Raw genomic sequence first — 24,049 nt, 5'->3', positions numbered from 1 at the left:
CTGTTTTTATGCATCAGTGTTGTGATGCTCGGATTTATTATTTAATTCAGAAATACATTAAAATGTAATACATGTACTTCTTTGTGATAACCATTTTTTAATTTATGAATTAAAGTTCATTTGGATATTTTTGTGGGCATGAGGACAGAAATATTAGGGTAATACAATTGTCCTGATATCATGAAGAAAAAGGCCTCTAAAAGTATTTTTCATTAAAAAATTTAATTGGCATTAATAATAAAAAAGCATTAAAGCAGTTTCATAACTGTAATCTCTCATGAAATTTGACCAACATGGGTGAGAAACTATAAAACAAGAAATGTTATCCTAGAAATATCAAATAATTTGACCTTTTATGTGAAGCCAAGATTAGTTCAAGTTGTAAATTGTCATGTGGTACAACCCCTAAAAACCTAACGATATTTATGAATGGTTAATAACAATAATAATAACTTTGAAAAAAAAAATATATTTAAAAGAGTTTTGAAAGTAGTGATATTCATGGTGTGAGGAAAATATTTTATTACTTTTAGAGTCATTGAATTTAGACTTTTCTTAAATATAGTATCCTTTTTCAAATCCAAAGAGTAGATTTCCAACTTGGCTCATTTGTTTTTAGAATTTTTTTGTTTGTTTGTTTCTGTGGACACTTTTATTTGTCATTAACCAAGCAATTTAAGCTTATTTGGAAGCAATTCCTTTCTAAGTAATCTGTCTTGATGTAGATGCAGAGCACCTCAGATCACAGTTTAGTTCACCTTAGAAAGTCAAGAAGTGTCTTATTTTCCTCTCACCATCTCTTTTGTGCTCCATAAAACTCTATGATCGCTGTGCAGTAACGTAAGCCAGATGTCCAACAGTAGCAGCTCATCTCTGTGATTTACGACCTTCATCAGGAACCATCTCCAGATATGTGAGCTCTTCGTTCAAGGAGCATAGTGTTGGTGTGATGGTGTGGTGTGCTTTACATTTGAGCTTACTTCACTTTAGACTAGAATGAATGTGCCTTTCAGGGTCTGATTTGATTAAGCCATCAAGCTTTCTCTGTGATCTGCCGAATGAAAGCATCCCAGTCAGTTGTGAGCCGTTCTTGGCTGGAAATTTACGCCGCATCTGCTCGACAGACCCTCACATCTGTGTTTTATTTTTGCAGCAGGCCGTCGAGGACTTACAGTGCGAGGAGGAGAAGGTGAACCTCCTGACCAAAGAGAAAGCCAAGCTGAAGCTGCAGGCAGAGGATGTGAGTAGATCAGCAGATCACTGTGGTCCGGGCCACGGATAGATATAGATATCACACCAATCTGCTTGATGTTCTCCTAGCTGGAGTATCTGTTGGAGCAGGAGAGGAAACAGAGGACGGATTTGGAGAAGAGCAGGCGTAGGCTGGAGGGAGACGGTAGGAACACTATGGACAACCAGACAGAGATGGGCAAGATGAGGGCCAGTCTGGAGGAGCTGATCAGGAGGTGAGGAGATGTTTCACTAATGCAAATGATGATAAATTAACTGCATTTCACAGATGAATCACAGTTATGTCATTTACTTCTGAAGCAGTTGTTCTTTTGGCTTACGTGTCCCTTTTTTTTTTCTTTGTTTAGTACGGAATGAAACAAATAAACTAGAAACTGTGATTGTAAGCGGTGTGTGAGTTGAAAATCTAATAATTAATGAAATCATAAAAATGTACATGAAAATGTTATTAAATATTTATTTGTATTTCATTTGTATTCAGTTTCTATATATATTGTTTATTAAATATTTTATTTTTTGAATATTTTATTTGTTTAGCTGCATGTCATGTGACCATTAATCAACATTAGCTTAGCAGATAAGAGCAATATTCATTATATAGCATGTGAATGTGTTGTTAAACGATTAAAATAATATAATAATCTATAAATAATATAATAAATAATAATCTGTGGGGGGACTTCAAGTAAATATTTTACCTCGAAATGGTTTCGCTGTCAAAAATGGTAGGGACTCCATATAATAATGTTATAATAACTAAAATGAATGATCTCTTGAAGCCGTTGATGTCTCCAAGAAAAGCTTTAAAAATGGAGAAGATAAAGCAGCAAAACAGATGTTTGGACGGCTCTTGTCTATAACATGATATGTGCTTGGAGCGCCGCTATCTCAGCTTTGATGAGTTAAAGGCCTCCAGGCTCCTAGAGCTGTTCAGGCTTGTTAGTATGCAGAATGGCGTATATTCTGTAGAAAGCAAAACCAGCTGTTTCATGGAGGCCCCAATTAGAAGGGAAAAAGAAAACCAGAACATTTCTTCTTTTATTTTAATATTTGAGTGATGGTGAAAGGGTTAAAAGCAGAGATAGTATGTGGAAGAGGAGGAGGAGGAGGAGGAGGAGGAGAAAAAACTGCCCAATATGGCGTATGTATGAATGGAAGCTCCACCTTTCAGTTAAAATAGCCAATCAGCTTTCTGATAGAGGCATCACCTGTTTGTTTATTGTTGATTTGAAGACATACTGTATGATATTGAAAATGAATCTTGACCAACAGTTTTGGAGATTTCACTCTTTCTTGAAACGGAAGCCTGTTTCCACCTAAAAAGAGGTAATTGTGACTATTTATTGCAGTTGCCACTGGCAAAAAATTTAAACGCAAACGTTTTGTGAGCGAATTCAAAGTTTCTCATTGGAATAGAAATGTTTGTGAGCAAACGTAAAGTTTACACTTACACAATACTTTTACTAGAGAACGCTTACGCTTTGTGAGCGAATGCAAAAGTTTTGGTTCTCCGAAGAATTTTCTTGAGCAAATGCAAAGTTTCTTGGGGGAACGCAAACGTTTTGTGAATGAACACAAAGTTTCTCGGGGATGCAAAAGTTTCTCCAGCAAACACAAAGTTTCTTGGCGAAAGGCAAACTTTTTGTGAGTGAACTCAAAATTTCTTGGAGGAACAAGTTTTTGTGAGAACACGTATAGTTTCTCAGGGAAATAATACTTTTACTAGAGAGCGCTTATGTTTGAGTGTGAACACAAAGTTTCTCGTAAGAATTAAAAAATTTGTTAAGCAAATGCAAAGTTTCTCAGTAAAAAGGCAAACATTTTCTGAGTGAAGGCAACATTTTTGGGGGGAATGGAAAAGTTCTGAGAGAATGCAAATTTTCTTGGAGGAACGCAAAAATTTATTGAGCAAACAAAAGTTCCTTGGGGGAACGCCATACTTTTACTAGTGAATGCTTGCATTTTGTGAGTGAACGCAAAAGTTTTGTTTCTCAGAAGAATTCAAATGTTTCCCGAGCAAACGCAAAAATTTGTGGTGAAAGGCAAACTTTTTGTGAGTAAACGCAATTTCTTAGGGGAACGCCAAATTTTGTGAATGAATGCAAAGTTTCTTGGAGGAATGCAAAAGTTTTTGTGATTAAACGTAACGTTTCTTGGGGAAACGATACTTTTACTAGTGAATGCTTGCATTTTGTGAGTGAACGCAAAAGTTTTGTTTCTCCGAAGAATGCAAAAGTTTCTCGAGAAAACGCAAAATTTCTTGGGGAAACGCAAAAGATTTGTGAATGAACAAAAAGTTTCTCAAGGATGCCGAAAGTTTTTTTGAGTTGAATGCAAAGTTTCTTGGAGGAATGCAAAAGTTTTTGTGAGAAAATGTAAAGTTTTGTGGGTAAACAATACTTTTACTAGAGAACGCTTACATTTTGTAAGTGAACACAGAGTTTCTCGAAAGAATTAAAAAAATTTGAACAAATGCAAAGTTTCTTGGTAAAAAAAGCAAACACTTTGTGAGCAAACACAAATATTGATTGATCGAACAAAAGTTTGCTGGGGGAACAGCATACGTTTACTAGCGAATGCTTATGTTTTGTGAGTGAACGCAAAAGTTTTGTAAGGCAAAAGTTTCTTGGTGAAAGGCAAATTTTTTTGTGAGCGAATGCAAAATTTCTTGGGAAACACAAAAGTTTTGTGAATGAACACAATTTTTCTTGGGGATGCAAAACTTTTTTTGAGTGAATGTAAGGTTTCTTGGAAGAACGCAAAAGTTTTTGTGAGAAAACGTAAAGTGTCTGGGAAGAATGTAAAGGTTTTGCGGACAAAGGCAAAGTTTCTCATAAGAATGCAAATGTTTTGCGAGCAACCGTAAAAATCATTGAAATATTATTTTTCCTCCCATTTCATATTTTTGCCATTAGCATATTCCGGCTCCATAGAAACAGGTTTATGTAGATAGGAGCTGTACTTACATGCCTAATAAAAACAAAATATATCTGTGCAGGGTGTTACTAAGATGGCCGTCAAGTGAACTGACTTGCCTTAAAGGTTCTTTAGTTAAAACAACAACTTACAAATCACAGAGTCAATCAATGAGATCTTCAAATGATGTTCTGGGACTGACTGGCACGTTTAATAATCTGAGACACGGGCGACGTTTATCGGACACGGCTAGCAAACAACACAGAGCATGCCTGCTAAATTAGCCCTGTCACTCCCGTCCTCACACTCTCTCTTTCTCCGTCTGTCTTCTGTCAGGAAAGATGTGGAGATAAGCAGCACCAGCAGCCGGCTGGAGGCCGAGGAGGCGCTGAACACAGGCCTGCAGAGGAAGAATAAGGAGCTCCAGGTGAGGCCTCGTGGGAGAGCCGCAGCATTCCTGTCTTTCAGCGCCGTGGGGGTCCAAGACTCTGATTTGTGAGCCAGAGATGACTAAAACATAGCTGAGGAGTTCAGGAGCTGATAACGATCTCTCTAGAGAGGGAAGGAAGGCTCCGGTTGTAACCTCACACTGCTTTTTTAAGCAGAGTCTGTTTAACCAGTGCTCTGTTGGCTCTTTTGCACGGGACTTAGAAAGTGACAGCAGAATGATATATTTGGAAAGAAAGAGAGAGTTAGCTCATGTCTGAGGCATTTAAAAGCTGTTGAAAAGCAATGTTAGTTTAACCTCTGTCAGTCCTGCTTTATGTCAAGTAGGTGTGACACCCTCTCCAGATCTAAATTCATTTAGAAATGTGAGATTTTAATGCATTTAAAGGAATAGTTAAGACAAAAATCAAAAGGTGCTCACCCTCATCGCCATTCAAGATGTAGATGAGTTTGTTTCTTCATCAGATTTGGAGAAATGTAGCATTGCATCACTAGCTCACCAATGGATGCTCTGCAGTGAATGGGTGCCGTCAGAATGAGAGTCCAAACAGCTGATAAAAACACCACACTAATCCACAAGTAATCCACACCACTCCAGTCCATCAGTTAATGTCTTGAAAAGCCAAAAGCTGCATGTTTGCAAGAAACAAATCCATCAAGATGTTATTAACTAAAATACGAGTCCATAATAACACTTGCTCCAGTGAAAAAGTCCATCTCCTGTTGTCTCTCACATTAAAATCCACTTACATGTTTGTTTACAGCTGTTTTGGCTTGTAAACGGAGCTTGATCTGTGCAGATTTCTCTCCTGATTCAGACCAGACCACTTTTTCACTGGAAGAAGCATTATTATGGATTATGGACTCGTATTTTAGTTACAAACGTCTTAATGGTGGATTTGTTTCTTACAAACACACAGCTTTTGGCTTCACAAGACATTAACTGATGGACTGGAGTGGTGTGGATTACTTGTGGATTATTGTGATGTTTTTATCAGCTGTTTGGACTCTTATTCTGACGGCACCCATTCACTGCAGAGCATCCATTGGTGAGCAAGTGATGCAATGCTACATTTCTCCAAATCTGATGAAGAAACAAACTCACCTACATCTTGGATGACTTGAGGGTGAGCACATTTTCAGCACATTATAATTTTTGGGTGAACTTTTCTTTTTAAGGCCATTTCAGAGACAATATCAGGAGGAGATGGTGTACAATTGCCACAGATACATTTCTACTCTTAATGCATTTACAATCATTGCACATAAAATTCGTGGTAATTCAGGTTCCTTTTGTTTCCCGAGCTTCGGTGAGGCTGAAAGACTTGAGATGGACAAGACAGGAGATGGTTTCTCAGCGGACTCAAGCTTGTTTAGAAAACAGACGCTCTTTGTCTCTCATGCTTATCTGCTTTAATGAAGGGGAAAGTCGATCCGTGTGTTGGTGAGGGTGGACATGTTTTCACTTTCAGCCAGGGCATTCAGCATATCACACAAAGCATGCTTTATGGCTCCGTCTGCCCATTAATTATTACACAGGTGGAGACGAAGACAAATGTTACATGGAGCACTGGGTTTCTCTGTCAGGTCGGTTCAGGTGAAGTTTTGAATTGCTGGTTGGTGTTTATTAATCAGATAATCGTGATTGTTGTTAATCAGAAGATGAGCATTGTGAGATGGGCAGTTTTCATGGGCAGAGAGACAGATCATCTTAATGTGAGTCAAATAAACACAAGTAATAACATGATGTACATATTTGGCTCATGTCATGTTGACACAATCAATCAAATAATCTATTTTCATTAATAAATTGGCATGCTGAAAATCTTTTCTCGACCTTGTATACATAGTCTCTTGATCTTTATGAATATTTTAGTTTGTAACCGGGGCTAGTTGGCTAGGTTTTAAGTTAATATAAAAGAAAAATGTCAATGTTAATTTATAGTCCTGCAGAAGGTAAAAGAATGTGTAATCAAGCAAACCATCATGGGAATGACAGGATAGTGTCTTTTAGAAATAATGATATGGAAGAACTCGATCTTTTGATGATCGATCGGGTTCGTTCTCTAGGAATGCATTGATCATTCTGTCATTATTTACTCATTTCGACTCGTGTGACACAGAAGGGAACATTATCAATAGTTTGCTGGTCGCTCTTTTCCATGCAATTGGAGCAAATGAGGATGAACAAAACACCACTTAACTATCATAACTGTAAGACTCATTCTCAGTATTACAAGTTTTCTGAAGTCACACAATGGCTTTGTGTTAATCAAAATGTAAACCTTTTATACGACTCAGAAACTACAAGATTCCATTTCAACATATCAAAATATTCCTACATAGTGTAAGTATTGACTCCATTAACACTTTTTGCCAGCCTTTCACAGTGTAACGAAGGAGGCGTGACGACAAAGTGGGGATCCAAATGCAAGGCTTTAATAAGAGCGTAGTCAAACAGGCGTGGTCAACAACAGCAAACAACGATGGCAGTGGCAAAGCCAAAGAGTAATCCAGATAATCAGGCAATGGTCAGGGCAGGCAGCAAAACAATCATAAACAAGAAAACAGTCCAGGGATCAAAACAAGAAGGCAAGGAAACAGAGAAACTAGAAACACGGAAACTTAGAAACCACGGAAGAGCTATACAACATTCAATCACCAGCGATGACAGAGAGTGTGTGTGCTATTCTTATAGTCCTACTAATGTGAGACAGCTGTGAACTGATGATGAGATCTGATGAGAGACATGTGATGCAATTGATGAGTCCAGGCAAAGGATTATGGGAAATGGAGTCCTGAGTGAATGGCAAGGTACAGAAGGGAGTGCCCTCTAGAGGAGCTCATGGGCACTCCAGCTGGAGATCATGACACACAGACGGAGCTTTATCAGGGTATTTATATTGGCTGTTTATTAAAGCACATATTCTGCATGACCATATTCTACATCCCTAATCCTACCCAATACCTAAACTTAACAACTACCTTACTAACTATTAATAAGCAGCAAATTAGTAGTTTGTTGAAGCAAAAGTCAAAGTTAATTGTTTTTTAATAGCAAGAACTGGTCCTTAAAATAAAGTGTGACCAGCTGATCTGTACAGTGTGTGTGTATGTGTGTGTGTGTGTGTACCTGGTCTTCCCTATGTTATGGGGCCAACATGTCCCCATGAGGAAACAAGCTTAAAGCAAGCTACAGTTTTTTTTTTAAATCTAAAAATGCATAAAGTGTTGTGTGAGGGGTAGGTTCACGGGTAGGTTTAGGGTAAGGGGATAGAAAATACACTTTGTACAGTATAAAAACCATTACACTTAATGAACCCATAATGATAAGAATACCAGTGTGCATGTGTGTGTGTGTGTGTCTGTATGGAGGGCAGGCTGAACTGCTCAGTGAGTGTGAAGGGGGTGTGGATTCCCTTCAGTCTGAGGTGAGCTTGTGTGTGTGTGTGTGTGTGTATGTGTGTGTGTCAGTCTGCTTCGGTCTCTGTTGCTCATGGCTGTTCTCTCCACTGAGGTCCTTCGCTGGCATGTGAGTTTCTGAGCTCTACTTCTTCACTGCATTACAGTTTGCGGATGTTATTCCCTGTATCGCTCACATTTCTGCTTGTCCCTGCATGCGTGGAACATCAGTAGTTTATCTGTAAAGTAACTTTTAATTCAGCTATTTTTAAATGGGAGTGAGTCATTCAGGCCTTTGGGTTCAAGTGGAATCTCTTTCTGAGTGAGTGTGTGTGTGTTGGATCTGAGGTTGTCAGCATGTGTGTTATGTGTGTCCTCCAGCGATTTAGACAAACTTCCTGCCTGTAACAGAGAGAAGATCATTCATAAGACGTTATGTGCCACACGACATGAGGATGAGGAGTTCATCACTGATTTCAAACTTGCAGTCATAAATTTCTGTCAGTTCCCAGTTTACATTTCCTAATGTCATGTTTTCGGCACTATGGTAGTTTGTGGTTAATATAACTCTTAAGGAAGTTGATTACATTTATTAAAGGGGTCATATGATGCTGCTAAAAAGAACATTATTTTGTGTATTTGGTGTAATGAAATGTGTTTATGCGGTTTAAGGTTAAAAAAACACATTATTTTCCACATACTGTACATTATTGTTTCTCCTCTATGCCCCGCCTTTCTGAAACGCGTCGATTTTTACAAAGCTCATCGTTCTGAAAAATTGAGGTGTGCTCTGATTGTCCAGCTATCCAGTGCGTTGTGATTGGCCGAATACCTCAAGCGTGTGACGGAAATGTTACGCCCCTTACCATACTGTGATGCCGTGTCCAGGAGCTACGAGACAAAACCAGTAAAACCCATTATAAACGAGGCATTTGTATAGGTATGTGGGGGCGTGTTAGAACGAGCCGTTTTAGGTAGGCTTGGCTCACTCTTAACTTTTATAAAGACTATCTCTTTGGATTTGAGACTTTAGTCTTTGCAACTTTACAGATCTTCTTTATGCACCAAGAGCTTGTAACACTTCAAAGAGAAAGGAAAAATTTAAATCGCATCATATGACCTCTTTAAAGAACATGCCTGTTTTTGTCTCAGCTGTGTGCACAGAAAAGGTTCAAGGGTTTGACCCAGAGTATTTGCTTTGTGATATTTTCACAAGAATTCCAGCGTGTCCCATCTAGTTGGCCGTTCGCTCTTCCTCTGTGGTTTTTTACTGTGTGATTATGGTGTCACACTGATTGGAGAGCTTATCTTAGATTTGGACACATGGGAAGAAAGCCAAAGGAGTAGGTTATTTTGGAAAATGGAATGTTATTCAATTATTTCAAATGTCTTTATTTCTTTAGAATGTCTTTTTCATAAAAAAATCTCTTGATACTGAATTGATTATATTCTGTTAATTAAACAGTAAAAATATGTATGCACACTGCTGTACCAAAGTTTGTGGTCTGTAAGATCAGCAAGGCTGCATTAATTTGATCAAAAGTGACAGTAGAGTCATGATGTTACAAAAGATTTCAGTTTCAAATAAATGCTGCTCTTTTGAGCTTTCTATTCATCACAGAATCTTGAAATTGTATCATAGTTTCCACAAAAATATGAAGCAGCAGTTTTCAACATCGATAATAATTAGAAATGTTTCTTGAGCCGCAAATCAGCATATTAGAATGATTTCTGAAGATCATGTGACACTGAAGACTGGAGTAATGATGCTGGAAATTCAGCTTTGATCACAGAAATAAATTACATTTGAACATATATTCACATACAAACAGCTATCTGAAATAGTAAAAATATTCCACAATTTGTACTGTATTTTGATCAAATAAATCAGCCTGGATGAGCAGAAGAGGCTTCTTTTAGAAACATCGAAAAATCTTACCAACCACAAACAGTAGTTTGTGTCTATATAAAGATTCTGTCTTTATTTGCGCATTTAAATGAAAGTTGATTTGCTTTTTAAGGTCAACAGAGTATGCACGGAATGATTCATTTTAGTACATTATACCAAGTATGATTGTATTTGGTTTCTCGTCCCACAGGTCCGCATTGAGGAGCTGGAGGAAGAGCTGGAGGCTGAGAGAGCCTTACGGGCAAAGGTACGACACAGAAATCGAACCTAACGAGCGTCTGTTGATTGTGAACGGCCCTCAATGACCTCATCTCCTAAACACACAAGCTCCGATCTTTGTCCAGAATTGCCAGATAAGTGAGACTAATGTCGTCCATTAGCTTATCTGGGAGTTTGACTGATGAGGTATTTGTGGCACCTGAACGTACCTGCAAACGATTACAGGACAACCTTCAGATACGCTTTATAAAACAGAAATAGCAAAAAGGCGATTAACTAAACGACACATTTTATTAGCATGACTGTAGTTTTCAAAATAGTGCAGCTTTTCTAGTTACAACCTGTTTTTTTCAGCAAGTATCAGAGTGTGAGTTGAGCTGATAATCAAACACACTCCTGCCATATGTCGCTCTGGAAAGTTGTATTCATACGGAATTGATTCATGGAAATGATTGCAGCAGTTTTGTTGAATGCAGCATTTTATTGCTTATTACTTATTAGTTTCTCTTATTTAAAGTTAATGTCTCAGTTCAAGTTGAATTCTTTAAGTAAGGAATAATTGAAACGGGCCGTTGAATTGTTAGCATATAATGCACACCCGAGGTGGTCATTACTGTAAGTTGAACTGCTTCAAGAACACTATTATTACCTCAGTAGAGAGAAATGTCATGTAGCTTTTAAGTTGCTTCGCTTTTTTACTCAAGAGCTGCCTGGAGCTACTTCAGCCATGCTTTTCCCTGAAAATAACTGCACACCTCAGAACGTTCGTCAGCCAATCAGATTTAAGCATTCAACAGCCCCGTAGTACAGTATAGGATCCTCAGTAATCCTGTGTAAACTTTGACACTTTAGTTGAATCCGCTCATTTGATTCCGTTGAGTCACATGTGCTGCTTTGAATCTCCTGCCATCAACCTTGAACTAAAGTTCAATTCAGAATCTGCTCAAAAGAACGATTTGTTGGTGAAGGCCTGACCTCAGCGTGGAAATGAATGAATTGTGCTGGACGGCCGCTCTGCTCTGTGATCCGGTCATACGTGTGTGTGTGTGTGTGTGTGATCCTGAGCAGATCTGACGGGTATCAGCTATCAGCAGGAGTCAGGGCTGATGTGGACAGAGTCTGACATTGGTTTGAGTTGTGTTCAGGGCAGAGGCGCCTCTGCTTCAGGATAAATAATCTGCACCTGGAATAACAGATCAGCCCAGGGCCCAGCTCCTGCCAGTCAAACTCTTCAAGCAGCGTATAAATGCAATCAGCATGATACATGAAGGCCTCAGTCTTTATGTAGCTCAAGCCGTTTTTCTACTTGACTGCGCAGTGGATGCATCACACTGATGCTCATTTGCATGCAGTTGAACTCTGATCTTTGACCTTTGTCATCCACGTGACCAGAAACCACCAACTCTTATTGAAAGAAAACATGATTTAAAGCTTTTTGCTGCAGTATGAGTTTATTGTCAATGTGAAAGTGTTAAAGGTGATGAAGATTCAGCATCGTATAAAAGAAAATGGTAACACTTTATTTTGATAGTCCACTTTAGATATGCTATTAACTATAAGTAACTTTGCAACTCCAAGTCGACTAGACATTGTCATTAGAGTGTTAGTAGACTGTCTGCTTAATATCTGCTAATACTTTATTTTGATGGACACTCAACTGATTTTGAGTAACTTTGCAAGTACATGTCAACTTATTCTACTAACCCAAACCCTAACCTAACAGTCAACTAATACTCTAATGAGAGTTGGTTGACGTGCAGTTGCAGAGTTACTTATGTTTGTAATGTAGAATATGTAATAAAGGGTAACTAAGAAAAAGTGTAGTAACCAATGCTATTATAAGCAAGCCGGCATGCCACGCACTCAGAAAAAATTATAATTATGATGACTCTTTAAAAAAAAAAAAAAAATCTTTATTAGGAAAAATATTCATTGTGACATTCATTATCATGACGCCATGCGCTCTGAAAAAAATAATATTCGTTATCATCACATCGCACTCTCGTAAAAAATAATACAGACTCTTTGAATCGGTAATAAAATTAGCCATTGTTGTCTATAATCGCTTTCATATATAGTGCCTTAATATTATAAAATACTATTACTACAGATTGATTTGCAACATCCACACACCCCTTTTACATCACATTTTGTGTATCGTCTAGAATTTCAAATTTCCCATACATCTTCGTTTGATCACTCCTATGGTGTGAACTCATAAATATGATATTTCCGACTCCTTGAAGGCTGTTTATTCCCATTTCTTTCCTGATGGAAGTTATTCATTTTCATTCATCCATTTCTAGGCGGCGATGCCTGTACATGTCCTAAAATCAAAGCACTGTACCTGATACGCATGCAGACTTCATGTCTTTAGGAAGCGATGGCTTGACTCTCGTGTGGAGCTCCCGGAGACGGAAACCTGTTAGAGGTCAGGTTATTCAGCACTGTGATCTTCTGCTGCAAGCTACAGAAAGCCTCATAAAGCTGAGTGGGAATATTGTCTGATGGAGTGACATGGCCCGTGGCGGTGGATGTGAAGGTGTCTTCATGTTGGGTGGCGAGTGTTAGAGTCAAGCACGGACATGTGTGCGTTTATCACGCGTCTGCCTCCACAGACCTCCGGAGGGTCGACACAGACGTGCCATTGTTCTCTCAGATAGCATCGGATGCAACGCATTATATTCCAGAGGTTTCCACAGAGGAATTCAAGCCCTCATCTACTGCAAACACGCACCCCAAGAGCACACATGCTTAGACCGAACACATACAGGCTCTGCATACCTTATGATGAGCTCTGGAAAGTTTACAGTATGAGTGCATTTACATATACTTTCTGCAGAGCTTAAAAAGCTTCATCTGCCCTTCCACAAATGAAGACCTTAAAACCGAGCCCAGAGTCTTAAATTCATAACATTTTAGCATGAAATGGTGCATACATTGCAAAAAAAAAAAAGAATATCATCCTCAGTATTTTTGACTTGTTTTCCAGTACAAATTTCTAAACATCCTTAAATCAAGGTACATTTACTGGAGATGCGAAATGAAGATATGAAGTCTGCGAAACTGAACAAAATGAAGTGTTTATGCTTAAAACAGGAACAAAATTCTGTCAATGGAGAATGAAAACGTTATTTATAGATAGATATTTAGAGATATTTGTTCTTGTTTTAATCATAAACTCACTTCATTTTGACCAGTTTCTCATAAAACAAGACTTCATTTTATTTCACTTTCCAGTCAATCTATCTTGATTTCTGAATCTTTAGAAATTTGCACTGGAAAATGAGACAAAGATACTCAGGAACAACATTGTGGTTTCTTGCAGTGTGATCAGGAGGTACAGTACAAGTCATTTTTAAGCTATTGTTTTTGTAAAATGAATTGAAATGTAATGGAGAACTGTTGGAAGTTGTATTTTCAGACTTATTTGTTTTAGAAATGTTGCTAATGCAACTAATACAACTCGTGTTATGCTCCCTAGACATTTACATTTAAAAGCATATTGACACATGTATTCCTTAAAGGGGTCATATGATGCCCATTTTCCACAAGTTGATATGATTCTTTAGGGTCTTAATGAGAAGTCTGTAACATAGTTTGGTTAAAATTTCTCAATGGTAGTGTAAAAACACCTTTTTTTACCCTGTCAAAAACAGCTCTTTTCAGATCAAGCCGTTTTTGTAGCATTTTCCTTTAAATGTTAATGAGCTCTGCTGACCCCGCCCCTCTCTTCCGAGCTGCTCTCAGAGAGACTGTTTACTTTAGCCGCATTCATCGTAAAACTTGCTAATTAGCACATTATTAGGAAAGGCGATTTGCAAAGATTCATTACAAAACATTATACTCACTTCTTCTGTAGATGAGGCTGGATCACGAATGATTCACGCGAACATAGACGCATTTAGGCAGATCGGGGGAGCATTTACCTTCAGAAACAAACGAAATCCACTGCGTCTTCAGAGAAACAATGGCGGACTGATGACAGCTCACTCAGGGCGGAGCTAAGGAAACACGCCAGTCCAGTCTGTGTTGAAACGCTATTGTCAATCAAACTATCGTGGGAGGGGCCTGGCATCTGAGATCGGCTCGATTTGAGAAAGGGGTAAAGATTTAACGAGATTAAAAAAAAAACATCACCAGGTGGATTTTTATCATTTTAGGGTGGTTGTGTACACACACTGCCAACACACATTTCAGTTCAAACAACTTGTAAAAGTGCACGTAGCATCCTATGACCCCTTTAAACGATCTGAACTTGGACTTTAAAAGGTCTTAAAGCCTTAAAATGTTTCTTCACAAAACCTGGACCCTCTCAGACCATGATATTTTGGTATTTTTTTGGTACTTTGATATTTATTTTACAGTTTTTTTTATTATGTCTGGATAGATTTTGTTTTATTTTATACAGCTTGTCATTTACAGCCTGAAAATCACACTTTAGATATTCCCAGATATTTCCAAGACTTTTGGAACGCTGTATATAACATAACATAACTATATCTATAAAACTATAAAACTATAAATGGCATTTTTAAAGACACAAGCACACATTTTAAGAATTGAAATGATAAGGAAATATATATATTTTCTTAAATTAATTTATTATAAACTTATTTGGACGCTCAGTGGCTGTATTGGCGAGCAGCCTTCATCTCACATAGGGGTCAAGTATAATGAGGAAATATTGATCATGTCTAATGTTAACAGATAGTTGCATAATTGTTTTATTTGATAGGCTTTATTGCTGCTGTTCTGGCCTGTGATTCCTCTCACCTTGTGTGCTTATATTTATTCTCATTCTCATCATTTGACGCGACGCTGCGGACGATTATATCTCAAACAGCTGGAGAATAAATGAAGAAACCTGTTTTTGCATTCAAGATATGCTTTGATGTGTTGTAGCATAAACAAAAGTCTTGTTTGTTCATTTTAATAAGCATCTGTCGAACAGCAGTGAGGATTTTTATTGCTGTTCAAAAATGAACGAGGCTCTAGGTTTGAAAACAAACAAACCTTCATGTGTGTTTTGTTAAAGTGTTATGATGGTTTTTTTAATTTGCCTCTAGGCTCTTGGATCCATCAAAGATCTAATGTTTTTGATTTTTACCCTCTGTAATGTAATGTTGTGTTGTAGCATAATTCTGTAAGTGATCCAGACACTAGGAGGGTCTAGACTAGACTCTGTTATGGTTGTTTCTAATCACTTCCCCACATCTATCATCTGCCCTGCTTTAACTCTACATACACACTCATGTCCTGACCTGCATGTGGATCGTCTCTATTACATCTCTGTTTAAAGCAGAACTGCGGATGAGCGTGTAGATTTATTACCTGTACCTGTATTTATTACATATACAATCTGGAATATGTTGTATGATGATGACTGTTAAACTCTAACTGTGTGTTTGGGAGTAAATGTACGTATTTTTTCCACAGGTGGAGAAGCAGCGCGCTGATTTGAGCCGTGAACTGGATGATCTGACAGACAAACTGGAGGAAGCAGGAGGAGCCACGGCCTCTCAGGTATGAAAACACTGGTTATGATTGTTTATAGCCACATTAATGGAGCAATTGAACACATATTTAAATTAAATCAAATTTAATTGCATATTCTTTGTAATTACATGCTTCAGATACACTCTCCAGTTTATCAGAATTTTTTTTTTAATCTCTAAAGGCAGATATTGGATTTCATAATCAAATAAAATTTAATTTATTTCACTTATGAGAATATGAAAGTGACATTTGTTTTATGCACTGCTGTTCAAAAGCTTGTGGTCAGTGTGTTTTTTTTTTGTTTTTTTTTTTGAAAGAAGTATATTCTGCTGACTAAGGCTGCATTTATTTGATCAAAAATACAGTACAAACAGGAAAAATCGTGAAATATTATTACAATTTAAAATAGTTGTTTTCTGTGTGAATATACTGTAAAATGTAATTTATTCCTGTGATCAAAGCGGGGTTTTTTTGCATCATTACTCCAGTCTTCAGTGTCACATGATCTTCAGAAATCATTCTGATATTGCTGCTCAACAAACATTTCTGATTATTATCAATGTTGAAAACTGCTTCATATTTTTGTGAAATCCATGATACATTTTATTTTTCAGGATTCTTTGATGAATAGAAAGTTCAAAACAACAGCATTTATTTGAAATAGAAGTCTTTTGTAACATTAGAAATGTCTTTAGTGTCAGTTTTAATTAATGTGTTCTTGATTAAAAAAAAAAAAACTTGTATACATTTTATATATAATCCCACAGGGTCAAAAATACACACTCTCTCTCTCTGATCTGTAGGATTAAACAGGCAGTTTTTTATACTTTGATTTGATGCTCCTATATAAATTCCATGGAGGTCAATAAAACAAGAAAGCTATCAGTTATCATTCCTGTTCATCTCAATGGCAATAACTTAGCTGATGAAAATCTAAATTAAACCCAAATCTCCTATAACGGTATGGAAACAGGGTGTTTCAACACCACATGCAGCACTTTTAGCCATTTTTTAGCTCAGTTTGACTGAAAGCAACAGTGTTTTTTTGTGTGTAATGTGGGCTGTTATGTGTTAGTGTATTCATATGTTTGATATCAGTTAGTTGTAAAAGTAAAAGTGTTTTCATAGCACATCAAGTTCTTTTATTTCCTAGGATCAATGAAAATTTGATTTTTCATTGTGTGATCCATTTCTGCATGTGTTTACTGGTGTTTGAGACATTTTGGCTTCCTTTGAATGTCCCCAATAACCCTAAAACAGATGAGACCCAAAGAAAAAATTTAATACTGTATATCAAAAGCCATGTAGCAGTGATTCAAGCCGACAGTTCAATCAAGGCCGCATTTATTTGATCAAAAATACAGTACAAATTGTGAAATATTATTAGAATTTAAAATAGCTGTTTTCTGTGTGAATATACTGTAAAATGTAATTTATTCCTGTGATCAAATCGGGATTTTTTTTGCATCATTACTCCAGTCTTCAGTGTCACATGATCTTCAGAAATCATTCTGATATTGCTGCTCAACAAACATTTCTGATTATTATCAATGTTGAAAACTGCTTCATATTTTTGTGAAATCCATGATACATTTTATTTTTCAGGATTCTTTGATGAATAGAAAGTTCAAAACAACAGCATTTATTTGAAATAGAAGTCTTTTGTAACATTATAAATGTTTTACTGTCACTTTTGATCAATTTAGTGCATCCTTGATGAACAAAGGTATTCATTTCTTAATCTTACTGACCTCAAACTTTTGAACGATAGTGTAAAACATGCAATGGCACATTTTTGTGTTGTAGATGGAGATGAATAAGAAGCGCGAGCTGGAGCTGCAGCGTCTCCGGCGGGAGCTGGAGGAGTCGTCGGTGCAGGCGGAGGCGGTGGCCGCAGCACTGAGGAAGCGTCACAGTGATGCTCTGTCGGAGCTGGGAGAACAGTGCGAGAGCCTGCAGAGAACCAGAGCCAAGCTGGAGAAAGAGAAACAGAGTCTGAGGCTGGAGGTGGACGATCTGGCGGCTTCGCTGGACACGCTGCAGAAAGCCAAGGTCAGTTCTGAACACGCTCAGTCCCTCAGGAGAGCATTTACAGCTGCAGATGTACGGCGTTCAGACTCTCCTGATGCTCTGAGCACCGAAAAACACATTAAAAGACCTTTATGAGAACTTATCTTGACAAGTTGCACTGTTTTACTGGTTTTAAAGGGGTTTTGGGATATGTCAGCTCAGCTGTTAAACCAGATGCACCAGCTTGGCCTGGCTGGAAGACTATTTTAAAGGAATAGTTCAGCCAAAAATTCAAATTAGCTGAAAATGTGCTCACCCTCAGGCCATCCAATATGTAGATGAATTTGTTTCTTCATCAGATTTGGAGAAATGTAGCATTGCATCAGTTGCTCACCAATGGATCCTCTGCAGTGAATGGGTGCCGTCAGAATGAGAGTCCAAACAGCTGATAAAAACATCACAATAATCCACAAGTAATTCACACCACTCCAATCCATCAATTAGCGTCTTGTGAAACCAAAAGCTGCATGTTTGTAAGAAACAAATCCATCATTAAGACATTTTTAACTAAAATATAAGTCCATAATCCATAATAACGCTTCCTCAAGTGAAAAGGTCCATCTCCTGTTGTCTCTCACATCAAAATCCACCTATACATGGGTTTAGAGCTGTTTTGGCTTGTAAATGGTGCTTGATCTGTGCAGATTTCTCTCCTGGTTCAGACCAGACAACCTTTTCACTGGAGCAAGTGTTATTATGGATTATGGACTCATATTTTAGTTAAAAACATCTGAATGATGGATTTGTTTCTTACAAACGCACAACTTTTGGCTTCGCAAGACATTAACTGATGGACTGGAGTGGTGTGGATTACTTGTGGATTATTGTGATGTTTTTATCAGCTGTTTGGACTCTCATTCTGACGGCACCCATTCACTGCTGAGGATCCATTGGTGAGCAAGTGACGCAATGCTACATTTCTCCAAATCTGTTTTGGTTTTGTTTTGGTTCAGATTTGGTTCTTTGTGCTATAGAAATAAATGTCTACCACGATTTATTTTTAAATCTGGATTTCCGTGAATCATTGCTGTAGAATTTGTTTGGCCTTTCATTAGGTTTGTGAGACATGAGCAGATAAACCGCGGATCAAAGCTAATGTCATGTTGTATGATCATGTGTAACATCAGGCATCGACTGACACTCAGATGAGAAAACTAGAGGAGCTGCTCTGTGACGCCAACACTAGGAATGAAGACCTGCAGAAAACTGTGAACGAGGTTACAGCAGCCAAGAACAGACTCACAGGTGACTGATGAAGAGCTCACATTAATACCCGAGTCACACTACGCTTCAAAAGTTTGGTTTGATACAATAAATTGGTCAAAAGTGACAGTTTAGATTTCAAATAAATGCTGTTCTTTTTGAACTTTCTGTAAATCAAAGAATCCTGAAAAATTTAATGTTTCCACAAAAATATGAAGCAGCACAACTGTTTTCAAAATTGGTAATAATCAGAACTGTTTCTTGAGCTGCAAATCAGCATATTAGCATGATTTCTGAAGGATCATGTGACACTGAAGACAGGAGTAATGATGCTGAAAATTCAGCTTTGATCACAGGAATAAATTACATTTTAACATTTATTTACATAGAAAACAGTTATTTTGAATTGTAATAATATTTCACAATTTTTACTCTATTTTTCATCAAATAAATGCAGCCTTGGTAAGCAGAAGAGACTTAATTTAAAACATTTAAAAATATATATAGAAAAATCATTTTTGTATAATTGCATCCTTATATCTTGTATTTGCAACTTCATATCTCTCAATTATGACTATTTCTTTTAATTATGGCTTAATATCTTGCACTTGCAACTTTATATATAATGTAATTCTAATTTAAACTATTATCAGAATTACCCGTTTAATTTTTTTACACCCTTTTTGTATGTACTTTAATTTATATTTTCAGCAAAATTGATTTGCAATTGCTAGTCAGAAGCAGATGATTTTAGGGAGAGGGGACATTCTCATTCTGATTTGATTGGATAACAATTTGGACACGCCCCTGAGTGCAAGATGAGTCATCAACATTTTCACAAAGTATAAAGACTCCATTTTTTACTATGATAGGACAGAATGTAGACAGTAAGTGAAGTGAGTTGACTATTGGCTCAGACAAGGCTCCAAATTTTGTTTAAAAATACTGCTTTGTCCACATTTAGTGTAGCCTCAGAGGAAATACACACAAAGTAAAGCCACAAACCACTCCAGATTTGATTTCATGGTCTGTTCAATCTGGTTTAAACAGTTGATAACTGGACTTACACATTTCAAAATGTTTTACAAGTATTCAAACTTGCCTTTGCAGCTGAAAACAATGAGCTGACGAGGCAGATGGAGGAGATGGAGAACAAGGGCAGCCACCTGAGCCGATCGAAAGCCCTGCTGATATCCCAACATGAGGAACTCAAGAAACAGTTTGATGAGGAGGTCAAGGTGTGTGCGGTTAACCACTCTAACTTGTTTTGCAGTGATGTTTGTGAGTGTTTGTGTCATGGTTCGGTCTGTCGTCGTCAGGCCAAAGCGCTGCTGGGCAGCAGTCTGTCTGCGCTGCGGCAGGAGTGTGACACGATGAAGGAGCAGCTGGAGGAGGAGCAGGAGAGCAAACAGGAGCTGCAGCGCCTCGTCTCCAAACTCAACAGTGACGTCACGCACTGGAGGAGCCGCCATGAGGCTGATGCCATCCAGCACAGCGACGAGCTGGAAGAAGCCAAGTATGCATTAATGGTGTAAACATACATTTTGAGTAGGACATTATTGCAGGGACGTTCTTTGTTGTTCCTGTAACAAAGAAACAGAATGGTCCAGGCATACAAGGGTAATATAGATGGGAACAGGGAAGTGTTGCAGGATTTAGAAAAAATTGAAAAAATGTAGAAAAAGGTTTGCTGGGAGTGCCAGAATGTTGTGATTATATATCAATATGGCTGTAAAATAAATACTGAAAAAATATTTTAAAAACTGAATTAAATACTGAATTAAAAACAAAATAACTGCTTGCGTGTAAATGAACACAGTGCCGCCCTTCGGTTTGAAACCCATAGTGCATATATTTATTTAATTAAATCAGAACTAGGCCTGTCACGATAACAACTTTTTGTTGTGCGATATATTGCCCCAGAAATAATTGCGATAAGCGATATTATTGTCATTTTAAAGACCATTTTATGCCACTGAATATATAATCATAATGTAACAGCATAATAATGCAAGAAGACCTACACACTTCCAAATGACAACACAGTTTGAATTTTTAAGAATATTTAGATCATGGAAATTAAGTATCAAAATATTAGATACCTTAAAAAACTTGAATAAATAGTAAATAAACATTTCTAACAAAAAGTGCAAAGTAACAAGTAGGAAAAAAAGAAAAATGCACAAAGAACTTGTATGGAGATTTTTCCATCTACAGATTTACCTTCTTTTCTCTGTAAACTAAGGGTGCACACTATTGCTGAAAACACTATCACTACTTATCAGTCAGATGTCTGTATGCACAAAGGCACAGATCCCTAAACAAAGCCATATCTGCAGATTAAACTTTTGTAGAAGCATTTTTTAAATTTGAACTAGCACCTCATGACTACACACGTTATGTACGAGAAGCTGCAAAAGGCTCAGGTGCAAGTGTAATGTAAAAAACACGGTGACATATATATATTGCGATATATTGCGTCACCAAAAATGATTGAGGTCATGTACATATATTGCGCGATAAGTCGATATATTGATTATTGCGACAGGCCTAATCAGAACATTTGCAATTTGATAATTGCAATAAGTCATATCATGATTTTGGTTTTATTTTAATGAATCGTGCAGCCCTAGAATAGGATTGAATGTTCAGAACATTAAATCTGATTTAGAATTATCTGGATTTGGAAATCCCATGTTTTGCTATCCAGGAGCAGGTAATCCATGTTACGTTCATGCTGGTTTTCAAAGCCACATTGGATTGGATTTTCTCTGATCCAGATACACACTCTTCCAGATTACCAAACACAGGGTACCAGCTCTAATTAATTAGCATGGGTTAATTAAAGTGTTTCAGTATACAGTACAATCATCCCCTTCCATTTTCAATTTCATCTGATGCACAACAAATCAATAAAAACAATACAATATTTGGTCACACTTTATTTTAAGGTCCAATTCTTGCTATTAACTATAACTTTTGCCTCAATAAACTCTTAATTTACTGCTTATTAATAGTTAGTAAGGTAGTTGTTAAGTTTAGGTATTGGGATTAGGGATGTAGAATATGGTCATGCAGAATATGTGCTTTATAAGCACTAATAAACAGGCAATATGTAAATAATAGGCATGCTAATAAGCAACTAGTTAATAGTGAGAATTGGTCCCTATACTAAAGTGTTACCGAATATTCATGCAATAAGGGATGCAGTTATTATACAGTAAACCACTTTTGACTGGTTCCTCTCTGATGATTGTGTCGTTCTAATTAACATACAGTGATAAATAACAGTTAAAATTAATTAAATATAATATTTTTGTTTGATATTGACAGGTTTTTGGGGACAAAATAAAATTTTTACTATACTGAAAGGCTTAATAGATATCCTACTTCTATCTTTATCTGCTTTGTTTTTGTAACGGTTAAACAAATCAAGTGCAAACTATAACTGTGCATATATACACTACATGAAATCCACCCTGAATTCTGCTCTTCTGCTGGGATTTGCTGAATCAAACTGATCCCAATCTAAAATGTTTTGAACAACACATGCTGAATGTTTGCTCCAGATCAAAACCAAAAAAATCCAGTTTCTTTTGAACGACACATTTTTAAAGATTTGATCCAATCCAGTATCCGAAATCCAGTCAAATTTCTTTTGAACATCCGGGCCCAGACTGTTCTTCTGTTGATGATGTTAAGTTCACCAGCATGTTCGGACAGAGTGTGTGCGTAACGAGTGTCCATTGCAGGAAGAAGCTGTTGGCTCGTCTGCAGGAGGCCGAGGAGGCGGCGGAGGCCACACAGGCCAAGTGCTCCAGTCTGGACAAAACCAAGCAGAGACTGCAGGGAGAGGTGGAGGAGCTGTGTGTGGATCTGGAGAAGGTATGAGCCCTTCACAGATGAACACAAGACACACGTCACACATAAATATGAAACCTACTGACACGTCAGTGCAATCTAAGCAGTGCCATATTTACAAAAGCCCTCCATAAATAAAAGCACGCTGGTGAAACATCTTACTGGTACTGAATGAATTTTTCATTCAGCCGAGGCAACTACAGATTTCTTTTACAGCTAATTTACTATTAGTAACGCTATAAATTGTCTAAATATATAATTTTGTTAGCCGTATTTATAAATGAACTATGCTATCTTTGTTCTAAAGGTACAATCACCTTATAAATCAAAGATATCTGGGATATAATTTTTCAAGAATGGCGACAATTTGACGTTTCTTTGTGTTTGTGACTCAAAAGGTCCTGTAAACTGGAAAATACTGTATGTAGTTGCTTTTTCTTACGGTGTAGTTACTACGGTTGGGTATTGAGAGAAATTTCACAATTAGATTCAATTTCAATTTCGATTCACAAGCTTGAGATTCGGTTATCATGAAACATCAATTTTATTTCAAGAAAAAAATTAATGCTATAAACTACACAATAAACCCTGTAAGCTAGCTAACTATCAAGTTTATGGTCATTAAATGTCTTTTCTGAGGTAAATGTGACGTTACGTGATATTATTGATCTCAAGCTGTTTTTTTGACGTCTTTCTGTGGTTGAAAAACTGATTGATCGATTACATGATTCATTTCAGTCAGTTGTTCTGTTTCCTCTGATGTTCATTCATGTTTATTTGCTGCTGTAACTATTAGTAAAGAGGAAGAGAGGATCGCTTCATTAGGCCATCTGTCACCACATTAAAGAGCAGCAAAACCGCACTTATTGCTTGTATTTCATAATAGAATTGACAATATAAAAGCTGAGACTGTTTTAAATCAAAAGTAACAAAGCATTTATTGTATGGGAGGCAGTGGCGGCTCGTGGGTTTTAAAATAGAGGAGGCACACTAATTTTAACATTATTGGTCTGGAATCCCTGCCGATTATTATTATTATAATTTGCTTAACCACTTTAAAATGGCTTTTTGGTTGCTTTTAGTCAGAAAACGTAAAGAAAACGACATACAAACAAGCTAGATAATATAATTTCACTTACCTGGCCTATCACTTGAAGCAAACATCCATCCCTTCTTAAAAGTCTGTGTTAAAAGAGAGCTGCCTGTTGCGCCATTTAATTAAGCCGACTGCTGTAGCCTATATCCAGCTTAGGCTGTTTTCCCTAAATTTGT

The 24,049-nt window shown here is 37.3% G+C and overlaps 1 protein-coding gene across 1 annotated transcript in view; it reads left to right on the top strand.

The window, feature by feature from the left end:
- The window catches only part of LOC107720186 (myosin-16), a 43,725-nt gene that overhangs the window by 5,385 nt on the left and 14,291 nt on the right, over window positions 1–24,049 (top strand). Inside the window, exons 3-12 of the mRNA XM_016527825.1 lie at window positions 1,154–1,240; window positions 1,321–1,466; window positions 4,504–4,594; window positions 10,116–10,172; window positions 15,584–15,670; window positions 17,450–17,695; window positions 18,841–18,958; window positions 20,027–20,154; window positions 20,236–20,432; window positions 22,669–22,801. Of these exons, the coding sequence (XP_016383311.1) occupies window positions 1,154–1,240; window positions 1,321–1,466; window positions 4,504–4,594; window positions 10,116–10,172; window positions 15,584–15,670; window positions 17,450–17,695; window positions 18,841–18,958; window positions 20,027–20,154; window positions 20,236–20,432; window positions 22,669–22,801 (1,290 nt within the window). The remainder of the gene's footprint in view (window positions 1–1,153; window positions 1,241–1,320; window positions 1,467–4,503; window positions 4,595–10,115; window positions 10,173–15,583; window positions 15,671–17,449; window positions 17,696–18,840; window positions 18,959–20,026; window positions 20,155–20,235; window positions 20,433–22,668; window positions 22,802–24,049) is intronic.

The sequence above is a fragment of the Sinocyclocheilus rhinocerous genome, unplaced genomic scaffold (assembly GCF_001515625.1).
Source record: "Sinocyclocheilus rhinocerous isolate Xijiao unplaced genomic scaffold, SAMN03320098_v1.1 scaffold792, whole genome shotgun sequence".
Lineage (NCBI taxonomy): Eukaryota > Metazoa > Chordata > Actinopteri > Cypriniformes > Cyprinidae > Sinocyclocheilus > Sinocyclocheilus rhinocerous.
Note: the sequence above shows the minus strand (reverse complement) of the source record. Positions and strands in the feature narration are given on the sequence as shown.